At 49.5% G+C, this 13082-nt stretch overlaps 1 protein-coding gene across 1 annotated transcript in view; it reads left to right on the forward strand.

Moving 5' to 3' along the window:
* The window catches only part of LOC130476417 (alpha-2-macroglobulin-like), a 73135-nt gene that overhangs the window by 41692 nt on the left and 18361 nt on the right, over positions 1 to 13082 (forward strand). The window contains exons 19-26 of the mRNA XM_056848354.1: positions 739 to 967; positions 2144 to 2270; positions 2821 to 2942; positions 4039 to 4090; positions 6441 to 6524; positions 7651 to 7827; positions 9463 to 9547; positions 10231 to 10387. Coding sequence (XP_056704332.1) covers positions 739 to 967; positions 2144 to 2270; positions 2821 to 2942; positions 4039 to 4090; positions 6441 to 6524; positions 7651 to 7827; positions 9463 to 9547; positions 10231 to 10387 — 1033 coding nt within the window. The remainder of the gene's footprint in view (positions 1 to 738; positions 968 to 2143; positions 2271 to 2820; positions 2943 to 4038; positions 4091 to 6440; positions 6525 to 7650; positions 7828 to 9462; positions 9548 to 10230; positions 10388 to 13082) is intronic.

The raw sequence follows: 13082 nt of genomic DNA on the forward strand, positions 1-13082 counted from the left end.
TTTCTGTTCTCTAGGGTTTTTCCATTTTAACCCCACCATTCCAAACACCTTATAGAGGCTGAAGTTGGCTTTATAAAGCAAACGTGGCGGAAGTAACCTCTGCTCCATAGAGTTGCCAGCTCTGGGCTGGGCATTTCCTGGAGATTTTGGGGGTAGCGCCTGAGGAAGGTGGAGCTTGGGATGGGGATGGACGTCAGTAGGATAGGAGATCTCCTGTTATTACAACTGATCTCCAGCCGATAGAGATCAGTTCCCCTGGAGAAAAGGGCCACTTTGGCCATTGGACTCCATGGCATTGAAGTCCCTCCCATCACCAAACCCCGCCCTCCTCAGGCTCTGCCCAAAAAAACTCCCACTGGTGGCAAAGAGGGACCTGGTAACCCTACCTGGAGATCAGCTTAAAGTTTCCAGCTCCAGGTTAGGAAATACCTAGATATTTCAGGGGTGGAGCCTAAGGAGGGCAGGGTTTGGTGAGGGGAGGGACTTCAATGCAATGGAGTCCAATTGCCAAAGCAGCCATTTTTCTCCAGGTGATCTGATCTCAGTCGCCTGGAGATCAGTTCCAACAGCGGGAGATCGCCAGCCACCACCTGGAGGTTGGCACTCCTAGATCAGCTGTAAATCTGGGAAAATTCCAGCCACCAGCTGGAAGTTGGCAACCCCAGCCCCAAGACCGTTTCCTCGGGGTGCCGTGGAACTCTTCCTCACCCTCTGCTCCCCTGTGTACTTTTTCACCAGCTCTGATGGACAGGCAGACGTGCCGGTGACCATCCCGGACACCATCACTGAATGGAACGCAGGCGCCTTCTGCACCTCAGCGGAGGCGGGCTTCGGCCTCTCCCAGGCGGTCTTCCTCAATGCCTTCCAGCCCTTCTTTGTGGACCTCACCTTGCCCTACTCCGTGGTGCGGGGGGAAGCCTTTGTGCTGAAGGCCACGGTGTTCACCTATCTACAGCATTGCATCAGGGTAAGGAATGTTTACCGTCTGGCCCGTGTCCCAGAGTCCGGACTCACTCTGCCTCTCCACCCACGCTCAAATGTGCATCCCAGCTTTTGAACCCTTGGACTCTTGTGTGAATGTACTAGACTTCCCCAGGCCTCCAAGTCCGGAGCTGGCACATTCCTGTTTGAAACGGGCTTGCCAATTGCCTGGTAATCCACCGAGCTGCCTGCTGACCCTCAGCTGGTTGGCGGGCAGAAGAAGGCCAGCTGAAGGGGGGAGCGATCATCTCTTCTGGGTAAACACAGAAGTGTCATGGTCGCTCTAGCGCTCCCCCCCAAAAAACTCTACGGTTTGCTAGAGCATCCCCATCCCTTCTGGGTTTACCCCAGAAGTAGGGTTGCCAACCTCCAGGTACTCGCTGGAGATCTCCTACTGTTACAACTGATCTCCAGCTGATAGAGGTCAGCTCCCCTGGAGAAAATGGCCGCTTTGGCCATTGGACTCTATGGCGTTGAAGTCCCTCCCCTTCCCAAACCCGCCCTCCTCAGGCTCCACCCCAAAAACCTCCCGCTGGTGGTGAAGAGGGACCTGGCAACCCTGCCTGGCAACCCAACCCAGAAGTTATATGGATGCTCTAACATGCTCCCCCAAAAACTTCCCCCAAAACTCCAGGACCGTTCCAAGCCAGGGGCCAGCAGGGTGGAGGGGCGCAAGGAACCCCGTCACGGCCAGGCCGCGGGGTGGGTGGGGTGGAGACAGAGCAGCGGCAGCTTCTTCTGGCATTTTGTGAGATAGTGCTGCTGCTCTTGTGGCCGAGAGGGGCCAGCTGACTAGTGTTGCCCCTCTCTCCGTGCGTTTTGAATGTGGAATGTTTTAGCGTGAGACTTCACCGGAGCAAACCAATGATATCCCAGCTGTGCATTCACGGCCCTAGAGTGAAGTTACATCCCTGCTTAGCTCCCAAATTCTTCCTTCCTCAGGCACCCCCTCCCTCAAATCTCCAGGAATTTCCAAAGAGTGTTGGCAACCCTAAATTAGCACAGGATTATAGAACTGGATAAAGGCTACGCTCCTTTCCCGGCCTGTACTTCTGCAATTCTGCCCCCTCCAGCCCCAAAAAACCTTCTCTCTGCTATCCTGACCGCCTCCTCTTTTTCTGATCCCCTCCTTCCCCAGTAACACCTTTTTGTTGATGGGCAGGTGGGCATATCGTTGGCTCCCTCTTCAGACTTTGTGGCTTCACCGCTAGGGAATGAGGAAGAATCTTACTGCCTGTGTACGAACGAAAGGAAAACTGTGTCCTGGATGTTTACACCAAAATCTTTGGGTAAGCAGCTGCACGAAAATCAACCCTAGAGTCTAATTGCCAAAGTGGCCATTTTCTCCAGGGGAACTGATCTCTATCGGCTGGAGATCAGTTGTAATAGCAAGAGAAGGGATGCACAGGCCTTGTGATTCTCTATGGTCCCCCTTTGGAGTATGAGGCTAAAAGACAGCACAAAGTCCTTCACAACCAGCACTTTTAACACGCTTACCAAATTTTGATGGCAGTGGTTGCCTGTATCACAAGATTCGTTGCTATAGTTGCAATGTTTAAAAGACCTATTTGGATTTTTTTTTCAAATTAAGCTTTTTAAAAGTAATTGACCCGCCCTGGAAAAAGAACTTGACCCATTTCTGCACAGAAGAATTGGGTTTGCTCCTTCTCACAGCGAGGCTTCAGCAAATCTGGCTGCTATCTTAACGAATATCAAAGGAACGGGACAGTCTGAGCATCTCCTGCATGGTTGGGAGCCTCCAAATGGCCTGGGAGGAAGTATGTGGGAAAGGAAGGTTGGTGAGTTAAACCCCTGATAAGGAGACCATTTCTGTCCTAGGTGAAGTCAACATCACAGTGACGGCTGAGTCCCTGGACTCCAGAGAGCTGTGCGGGAATGAAATCGTGGAGACACTCAGCGAAGGACAAACAGACACCGTGATCAAGTCACTTTTAGTCGAGGTTTGTGGTCTTCTTCGTTCTTGGGGGAAGCCAGGGTAGTCAGTAATAACAGACACATAGCAGAAGTCGGTTTCAGGTAGCCGGCTCAAGGTCGACTCAGCCTTCCATCCTGCTGAGGTCGGTAAAATGAGTACCCAGCTTGCTGGGGGTAAAGTGTAGACGTCTGGGGAAGGCACTGGCAAACCACCCCGTAAACAAAGTCTGCCTAGGAAATGTTGGGATGTGACTTCACCCCATCGGTCAGTAATGACCCGTTGCTTGCACAGGGGACTACCTTTACCTTTACTTAATTACAAATATTTATGCAGATAAACCAATTTCCTCTGAAGCCAGAAACCTTCCCTGAATCATAAAAAGGCTGTTATATATTAAAAATAAATTGGGTCCTGCCTTTGTTTCCAAAGAATGTGAAAAAAATCATAGACGCATAGCGTTGGAAGGGACCACCAGGGTCATCTCGTCCAACCCCCTGCGCAGTGCAGGAAATTCACAACCACCTCCCCCCCACACCCCCAGTGACCCCTACTCCATGCCCAGAAGATGGCCAAGGTGCCCTCCCTCTCATGATCTGCCTAAGGTCATAGAATCACCATTGCTGACAGATGGCCATCTAGCCTCTGCTTAAAAACCTCCAGGGAAGGAGAGCTCACCACCTCCCGAGGAAGCCTGTTCCACCGAGGAACCACTCTAACTGTTAGAAAGTTCTCCCTAATGTCTAGATGGAAACTCTTTTGATTTAATTTCAACCCAAAAGGGAAACGGAAAACCACAGCACAACCAATTGCCCTTTGTTAATCCCTTTTTCTTCATCTTCTTTCACCTCCTGCCCCTCCGCACATTTACTGTGCTGTTTGTTGAGGTGACGATAGCGGTTTGTGTTGGGAGACTTTCCTTCCCTCCTTGGGGCCTGGGACCCTCGGCCCACTTCATTGGAGGCATGGGGGGAGGGGTTGAGTTTTGGGTTCACTCAGATTGTGTCTCCTTTGATCCTTCCCCCTATTTACATAGAAGCTGTTTCTGTAGCTACCGATCCCACATTTCTGGCCCTAGTTCTCACCTTCCCCCTTTTTTCTCTCTCCCTTGTCTCTCCACGAAGCCGGAAGGAGTGGAGAAAGAAGTGGTCTTCCACTCCTTGGTCTGCGGAGCTGGTAAGTGCCCGTTTATGCAGGATTATGGATGGCCCAGGCTAGCCTGATCTCATCAGATCTCAGAAGCTAAGCAGGGTCAGCCCTGGTTAGTATTTGGATGGGAGACCACCAAGGAATACCAGGGTTGCTGTGCAGAGGGAGGCGCTGGCAAACCACCTCTGCTAGTCTCTTGCCATGAAAACCCCAAAAGGGGTCGCCATAAGTCGGCTGCGACTTGACGACACTTTACACACACATGAGAGCCAGAAACCTTCTTTCCAGGTGAGAGGTCCAGGTGCAGGTCAGCGTAACCTAGCACTTTTGCACGGTGCACTTATCTTTGTGCTTTTGTGGAATTGTGAAGAAAACTTCTGAATGCTCTGAGACTTGCCTGAATCTGTTGTTCACCTTGTCCTGGGAGAGACCTAAATCTGAGAGGAGTTTTCTACCACTTTCCCAAATGAGATGTGTCACAGTCTCCGGATTCATGTTTTAGGCATAGCTATGCAACAAATAAGAACCCCCAGGTGCAAAGTGGTAAGCTGCAGTACTGGAAGCAAAAGCTCTGCTCACGGCCTGAGTTCGATCCCGACAGAAGTCGGTTTCAGGTAGCCGGCTCAAGGTTGTCTCAGCCTCCCATCCTTCCGAGGTTGGTAAAACGCCGCCCTCCTCAGGCTCTGTCCCCAATTCTTCAGGAATTTCACAAGCTGGAGTTGGCAACCCTACCACCCAGTGTTATGGCATTGGATTCCAGCTCATTCAACAAATGTTGCGATCATTTCTGGTGCAGTCAACAGGTGATGAACCCATCGCCCTTCAGCCATAGTGGTCATTAGAAGCCCACTTCATCTGCTTCCAAGAGTACCCCCCAAGAGGTCCATGGCCCACATTGGGCCCCAAATGTGCATTCCCCAGGTCAGCCATGCACACAGATTCCGTGCACACCTAGAATGGATTGAGGAATCATTCTGGTTTCTGCAGTCTACTCCAGCATTGTGGTTGGGCCAAACAGATTTCAGTCCACAGGCCCTTTACGCAGCCGAACCATCTGATTCTTTCCATCCTTACCCTTCTGAGGTCATTTCACCATTCCAGAATTGCCCAAAGGAATAGGGTTGCCAGCTCTGGGTTGGGAAATACCTGGAGATTTTTGGGGCGGAGCCTGAGGAGGGCAGGGTTTGGGGAGGGGAGGGACTTCAATGCCATAGAGTCTAATTGTCTGTCAAAGCTGCCATTTTCTCCAGGGGAACTGATCTCTGTCGTCTGGAGATCAGTTGTAATAGCAGGAAATCTCAAGCCACCACCTGGAGGTTTAGAAAACTTATGCTGCAACTAGTGAGAACTATATGAGAAGGCAGCACGTGGCTCAAAATTAAAAAATTACAACATAAACTACCAATGGAGAATTGTAAGCATATATTATAAAGTCAAACACTAACAAAACAACAACAAAACCAAACGTTCTAGAGGCCTCGCAGGGCTTAAGGCTACCGTAATTAGCTTACAATTGCAACTCAAATGTAGCCAGCCAGCTTAAAGGTAACATATAATCACAACTCAAATGTTTCAAGCCGGTTGGCTACATTTGAGTTGCAATTGTAAGCTAATTAGCCTTAAGCCCTGCGAGGCCTCTAGAACGTTTGGTTTTGTTGTTGTTTTGTTAGTGTTTGACTTTATAATATATGCTTACAATTCTCCATTAGTAGTTTATGTTGTAATTTTTTAATTTTGAACCACGTGCTGCCTTCTCATATAGTTACCACCTGGAGGTTGGCAACCTGGTGTAGTGTGGAGCCAGCGTGGTGTAGTGGTTCAGAGCGGTGGTTTGGAGCAGTGGACTCTAATCCGGAGAACCGGGTTTGATTCCCCACTCCTCCACATGAGCGGCGGAGGCTAATCTGGTGAACCAGGTTGGTTTCCCCACCCCTACACATGAAGCCAGCTGGGTGACCTTGGGCTAGTCACAGCTCTCTCAGCTCCACCTACCTCAAAGGGTATCTGTTGCGGGGGAAGGGAAGGTGATTGTAAGCTGGTTTGATTCTTCCTTAAGTGGTAGAGAAAGTCAGCATATAAAAACCAACTCTTCCTCTTCTTCTTCATGGTGAGCTGATCAAAACCTAAAAACAGTAAAGTAATGGACGTTCTCTGGATGAGAGCTGAATCCTCTCAGTGACAGGATTTTTTTATTATTGGACCATCTCCTCTTGGTGGAAAGTGCATGCAAGTGTTGAACGCAGAGGACTGGAAGGGAAGACATGATGGAGGAGGGTCAAAAATGCATCATCAATCGGAGGGAATCGAGGCTGAGTGGGGACCAGGGAAATCGGGCAGCAGAAGACAAGAAGCATAGATGCCTCTGTTTTGCTTGCAGGAGAGAAGAAGGCCACTCCAGTTTCCCTGAAGGTACCAGGAAATGTAGTGGAGGACTCAGCCCGGGCCTCTTTCTGCGTGCTAGGTAAAGTTTTATTTACTTTTATTTACAATATTTGTCTCCCGCTTTTCTGCCCAATCGGGGTCACCAAGGTGGCTTACAATTAGACCAAACTTAATTTAAAAAAAATACACCGTGAAAACAGTTGCTCGGTTACAAGCAAAGCTGTGCCTCCTGCCTATCAGGTAGAGCCATTATACCAGGGGTCCCCAACTCCAGTCTATGCCTGGTGGGATTAGTCTGGAGTAACTTCGCATTCAGAAATGGACTCTCTGGGGCCAGCGAAATGTTCGCTCACATGTTCAGACTCCCAGAAGATTCCACCTCTGGTTCCATTTGTTCTCCGCGGTGCCTGTTTCTGCCCTACGTCTCCATTCTCGGTGCATTTTTCTTACCTTTTCCTTGCTGTCTTTAGTACCTTCATCCCTCTCATCCTTTTCATCTTCACCCATCCCGTTCTTTTTCTGGCTGTCCCGTTCCAGCTCCTTTGGTGGTTCTTCCTTTCTCGTGCCTCCCGCAGCATTTCTCCCTTCCTTTTTTTTTTTTAGATATTTTATTAACATTTTCAGAAAGAAAACACACAAATTACATATTCACACATTCACACAGTTTGTACTCCTTCGGGGAGTCTGTCTCTTCATTTCAAATATCGTATACATTATTCTTATAGTCTACGTTTTTTTAAAAAAAATAAGTTCCTTCTATCCTATATAGTAAGTTTTATAAACTAATCTTTATCTTTAACAATCTATCTTTTCTGTTTAACATATTCGAAATAGCATTCCCCTTTTTTTCGGAAGTCTTCAGTCCTCTTTTATCAAACTGGTCAGTCTGGCCATCACCTCAAATTCATCCATTTTTTGATGCCATTTTTCCACGTCCAGAATGTCATCTTGTTTCCAGGATGCTGCTAGTATTAATCTGGCCGTCGTTGTCAAATAGCCAAATAATTGTTCATTATTTCTATCCAAGTTATCAGGTTCAATTCCTAATAGCATAGTTTCTGGGTTCAAAGGGAATTTGATTCCTAAAACTTCCTGCATTTCTTGATGAACTTGTATCCAAAATTACTTAACTTTTTTGCATGTCCACCACAGCGTTTCTCCCTTCCAACACTGCCCTGATCCCATGTCCTCTTCTCCCCTTCAAGGTGATATCCTGGGCTCCGCCATACAGAACCTGCAGCAGCTCCTCCGGCTTCCCTACGGCTGTGGGGAGCAGAACATGGTCCTCTTTGCGCCCAACATCTACGTCCTGGACTATCTCAACAAGACAGAGCAACTAACCGAGGAGACACGGTCCAAGGCCATCGGCTACCTCGTCTCTGGTGAGAAGACGCTCGGGTTGAGCTCATTGCCTCAGAGGTGCCCAACCTTTTTGACCTCGCAGGCACCTTTGGAATTTGAAGAGACGGCCAAAAAAGGGGGGAAAGAACTCAGCCGAAAAAGTACAGGGAACCTGAGGGTTGAGGTGGAAACTAAAAATTCTTATAAAGTAATATATTTATTAGGTATTCACAATAAAATGGATTAAAACACTGGGCCTGGAATACGGGCTACATATAAAACCACCATTATAGTTACAAATCAGAAAGAGGTTGAGGCCAGGAAGGGCAGCCATGAAGGAGCTAGAAAAGATTCTTAAGTGTAAGGATGTGTCTCTGGCAACCAAGATCAGGTTCATTCATGCCATCGTATTCCCTATTACTATGTATGGGTGTGAAAGCTGGACATTGAAGAAAGCTGATAGGAAGAAAGTAGATTCCTTTGAAATGTGGTGTTGGAGGAGAGTGTTACGGATACCGTGGACTGCCAAAAAAACAAATCAGTGGGTTTTAGATTAAATCAAGACTGAACTGACCCTAGAAGCTAAAATGACTAAACTGAGACTATCGTATTTTGGTCACATTGTGAGAAGTGGAAGAAAAAAGAGGGGAATAAAACCCAACCTGAAAACAGAAGCTGGGTACCCAAGGTTGGGTATACAAGCGCTAAGTAAAGGTTAAAAATATTTAAAAACATTAAAATAGCACAATGGCATTTCCTAGGGTTGATCTCTGTAACCACATACCAAACGCATTTCGGCCTATTGGGCCTTCATCAGTGGTTAACTAAAACCCACGTTAAGCCTGCACACATTTACAGAAATAAATAAATACATACATACACAAACAGTTCAAACCCAACCAGGCATGTGTATAGGTTGTAAAATCTATTACCTGTTACTCAAACATCTGGTCAGATTGGTTCTAGTTGTAATACTGGTTAGTATATGTCTCTCATAATATGTGTGCAGGTATCGACCTAGTAGAGCAGTCAACAAGTGGCAAAATCTATTAGCCTTTGGAATTCCGACACAGTGGGATGGCCACTGCTGCAAAATGGCTGCCACAGGAGGCGGAGCCAGCTACAAAATGGCTGCCACAGGAGGCGGAGCCAGTTACAAAATGGCCGACGCAGCTTAGTTTCAGTTACAGTGCAGTTTCTTGTGCTGTGGGGACAGCTGCTGCCAAAGCAACATTTTAAGAAATTGGTGCAGCCAATCAAATCTCCAGTGGCCATTCGAAGCCTTGCTGGACAAAAGCCCCACCTGGGCCCACCCACTTTCCAAAAACACTTGGGAGCACCAGGAAAGGTGTTGTGGGTACCTTGGGGCCCCCCGGGATAGATGATCAATGGGCATTGCTGCCTTATGAAATCTGCACAACTGGTAGCTGAATGAATTAAATCTGTGCAGCCCAGTTTTATGTATATTTACTTAGAAGTAAACCTTGCTGAGTTCAACAGAGCTTGCACCTCAGTAAGAGCGCATAGTTGAGAAGTGGCGCGTGAGAACATGGGGAGCCCACAACAACCATTCCCCGATGGAGGGGAGCATTGCTATCATTGGCAGAATACCGTGGTAGGAAGCTGGGTATGGCTCAGTGGGCATTGCCCTGCCTAAACAATATCTTCCATTTCAGGCTACCAGCGGCAGCTGAATTACAAGCACCCCGATGGCTCTTATAGCACCTTTGGATCACATGGCTATGAGCCCGGGAACACATGGTAAGCTTCACTGCCTCTTCTCCCTTCCCTCACATGCAGGTCAGTGCAGTGCAGCTCTGCAAAAACCCTGAGAAGCTGCAGAATTCGTTGCTGCTTGCATAACCCAGGTTCCTAAGGGAACACAATTTTTGTTTTTTTAAAGCAATTTTTAGTCCTACAGCTGTGAAAATACACTTGACAGCTGCGGGGAACACCTGAGGAAAATCTCAAGGGGGGGGGGCTGCATAAGACTTCTGCTATTCAAGGGACAGACTTTTAGTGACCTAGATGGCTCCTTGACCCTCCCACAAGCACAGAAGCCCAAATAAGTTCTATGAAAAAGAAAACGTCATGCATAGGGTTGCCAGCCTCCAGGTAGTAGCTGGAGATCTCCTGCTATTACAACTTATCTCCAGCCGATAGAGATCAGTTCCCCTGGAGAAAATGGCTGCTTTGGCCATTGGACTCTATGACACTGAAGTCCCTCCCCTCCCCAAACCCCACCCTCTTCAGGCTCCACCCCAAAAACCTCCCGCCGGTGGCAGAGGGACCTGACAACCCTACTGATGGAACAGGGCGGCATTTTATTCGATATAGTGAAGTCATGTATATTTTTTCTGTGGCTGCTAATGCCTGTTGAGCAGATCCGTCTCGGCAGGCATGAGAGCGAGGGAGGAAGGGGTGACGCTCGTCTTTTCCTGCAGGCTGACGGCTTTTGTGCTCAAGTCCTTTGGGCAGGCCCGTCGCTACATCTTTGTGGAGGGCAAACACATCACAGATGCACAGAACTTCCTGGCCATCCGGCAGAAGGAGAATGGCTGCTTCCAGAGCTCTGGACACCTCCTGAACAACGCCATCAAGGTAGAAGCAGTCAAAGCCTTAAGGTTGTGACAATCTCAGAATGGGGTGGGGGGAGTCCTTTAGGATGGGCTGTTTCCAGCTGGATTTGAGTCCGGTCCCACCTTATAGACCAACAAGATTTTCAGGGATTCAGCTTTCAAGAGTCAAATCTCCCTCTGTCAGATACAAGTCAGAATGGAGAGCCAGCGTGGCGTAGTGGTTAAAAGTGGTGGCTTGAAGCGGTGGACTCTGATCTGGAGAACCAGGTTTGATTCCCCGCTCCTCCACCTGAGCGGCAGAGGCTAATCTGGTGGACCGGGTTGGTTTCCCCACTCCGACATATGAAGCCTGCTGGGTGACCTTGGGCTAGTCACAATTCTCTCTGAACTCTCTCAGCCCGACCGATAGGGTTGCCAGATAGGGTCCCCACTCACCTTTGGTGGGAGGTTTCTCTGAAGATCTTGTGTGCGTGCACGTTAAGCCTTGCGAGGAGCCTTAGACCAGGGGTGTCAAACTCATTTGTTAGGAGGGCCAGATATGACATAAATGTAACTTGGTCGGGCCGGGCCATGTTCACATAAATAAATAAATAAATAAATAAATAAATAAATACATACATACATACATACATACATACATACATACATACATACATACATACATACATACAGCAACACAGGAAGCTGCCTTCTACTGAATCAGACCCTCAGTCCATCAAAGTCAGTATTGTCTACTCTGACCGGCAGTGGCTCTCCAGGGTCTCAGGCAGGGGTCTTTCACATCACCTACCTGCCTAGTCCCTTTAACTGGAGATGCCAGGGATTGAACCTGGGACCCTTCTGCATGCCAAGCAGATGCTCTATCACTGAGCCAGGGCCCCTCCCCAGCTGATGCCCAGTCCCCTCCGAGGGAGCAAAGAACTGCAGGACCTGCTCCCGAGGAGAGGCACTTGTCCTAACCGGGGCTCTGCAGCCTCTGCTGCCCTCCTTCCCATCTGGGTTTCTCGCCCTGTGCGGGGCTGAAAGGCGGAGAGAGCGGCCCCGCTCTGCCCGAGTGGCCACCCCAGATCGTAACCCCCAACTTCACACACCCCCTTGAAAAGAGAAGGGGAAATCCATCCCCCTTCCCAGAAAAATATCTTTCTCCATCTGGCCGGCGGGTTCAAAACTCCCAGGCGTGTTGGAAGGGAGAGGGCGTGCAGGCGCTCCAGCGAGAGCACCAGTTGGGGAACGTGCTTGGACTCACTGTCCATTCATTCATGGGAGATTTTGCCCAGGATTTGCCACTCCCTAGATGCACATTTTCCCCAATTGAATTTTCAAAACTCTGCACAGGGGCTCATTTTTGAGTTTTGAGAATTTGGCTGGGGGAAAATGTGCATCTAGAGAGCAGCAAATCAGAGGCAAAACTTCCCATGAATAAATGGCTGCAATGTTTCCCAGCACCCCCCCCCACACACACACACACACACCACACAGATCTCCGAGCGCAGCCCCGCATTGCTTACCTGAAGCTGCCCGCCCGGAGGGCTCCTGGATGGCGGAGTGAGCTTGTGGCGGCCGCTGCAGTCACGGCTGCGGCTGGGGCGCGGGCAGCCAGGTCCCAACGGACCCCTGCGGCGCTGCAGCCTGACCCAGCTCATGGAGCGTGCCAAGGAGGGCCAGCCAGCTGGCTGACAAGCTCCCTCGCCCAGAGGCACCCCAGGAGAGAAAGAAAGAAAAGATGGGAGGGAGAGGAAGAAGGGGAAGAGAGACAGGAAAAGAGGGAGAAAAGAGTAAAAAGCCTCCCCGTCCCCGTAAGCAGCCCCGGCCCGAGGAGGCTGGGCAAAAGCCTTCCCCACTCCCTCCCCAGCCACGCACTGTAAGCTCCTGACCCAAAGAACCAGAAATCACCACAGAGACACTTAGAATCCAAGCAGATGGCTTTTACTGGTCAAATAGGCAATACAGTGCTTATAGAGTAAGATGTCAGCTATGGGTGCCTTGCTAGCTAGTTGGCAATATAAAGCATGGTAACGGCGAGAGATTACAAAGCATAAACATCGGGCACACTTTCCCAGGAGAGCGTTCCCAGGCTTAGGAATGTGGCGTCGTCCTTGAGATCAGGACGGTTCAGCCAGGAGACAGAAGCAACACTGGAACTGAGATAACGGCCTGACATCCTGCTCCCCTTAAGGCCCCCTCCCATCCTGTAAGGGGGCTGGTCTGTCTGGATAGGCGATGTGAAAGGCGTTGACGAGTTTGGGGGCGGAGACGTATCGCGCACGTACCCATTCGTCATAGGCAGGGGGGAAGTGTTTCCAGCGGACTAAGTATTGTAAACTTCCATGGTGAACGCGGGAGTTCAGGATTTTGGACACCTCAAAATGTTCCTCCCCCCCCACCATCAGAGGCTGCTCAGGAGGCGGCTCTGGATGCCATTGCGGAGATGCAATATGGGGCTTTAGGAGGCTGATGTGAAAAACAGGATGCACTCGCCTCAGGGTTTTGGGGAGAGACAGTTCCACCGTGACTGGATTTATGATGCGAACGATGGGGAAAGGACCAATGTACTTAGCGTCAAGTTTATGGCACGGACGGGTGGAACGCAGATTTTTAGTGGACAAGTACACCAGTTTACCCACTTGTAGATCTCCCCCGGGGGAACGATGCTTGTCGGCCTGCGCTTTGTATTTGCGTTTGGCTTGGTCAAGGTTGCTAACCAGCCAAGGCCATGT

This window comes from Euleptes europaea, chromosome 4 (assembly GCF_029931775.1).
Source record: "Euleptes europaea isolate rEulEur1 chromosome 4, rEulEur1.hap1, whole genome shotgun sequence".
Taxonomy (NCBI): domain Eukaryota; kingdom Metazoa; phylum Chordata; class Lepidosauria; order Squamata; family Sphaerodactylidae; genus Euleptes; species Euleptes europaea.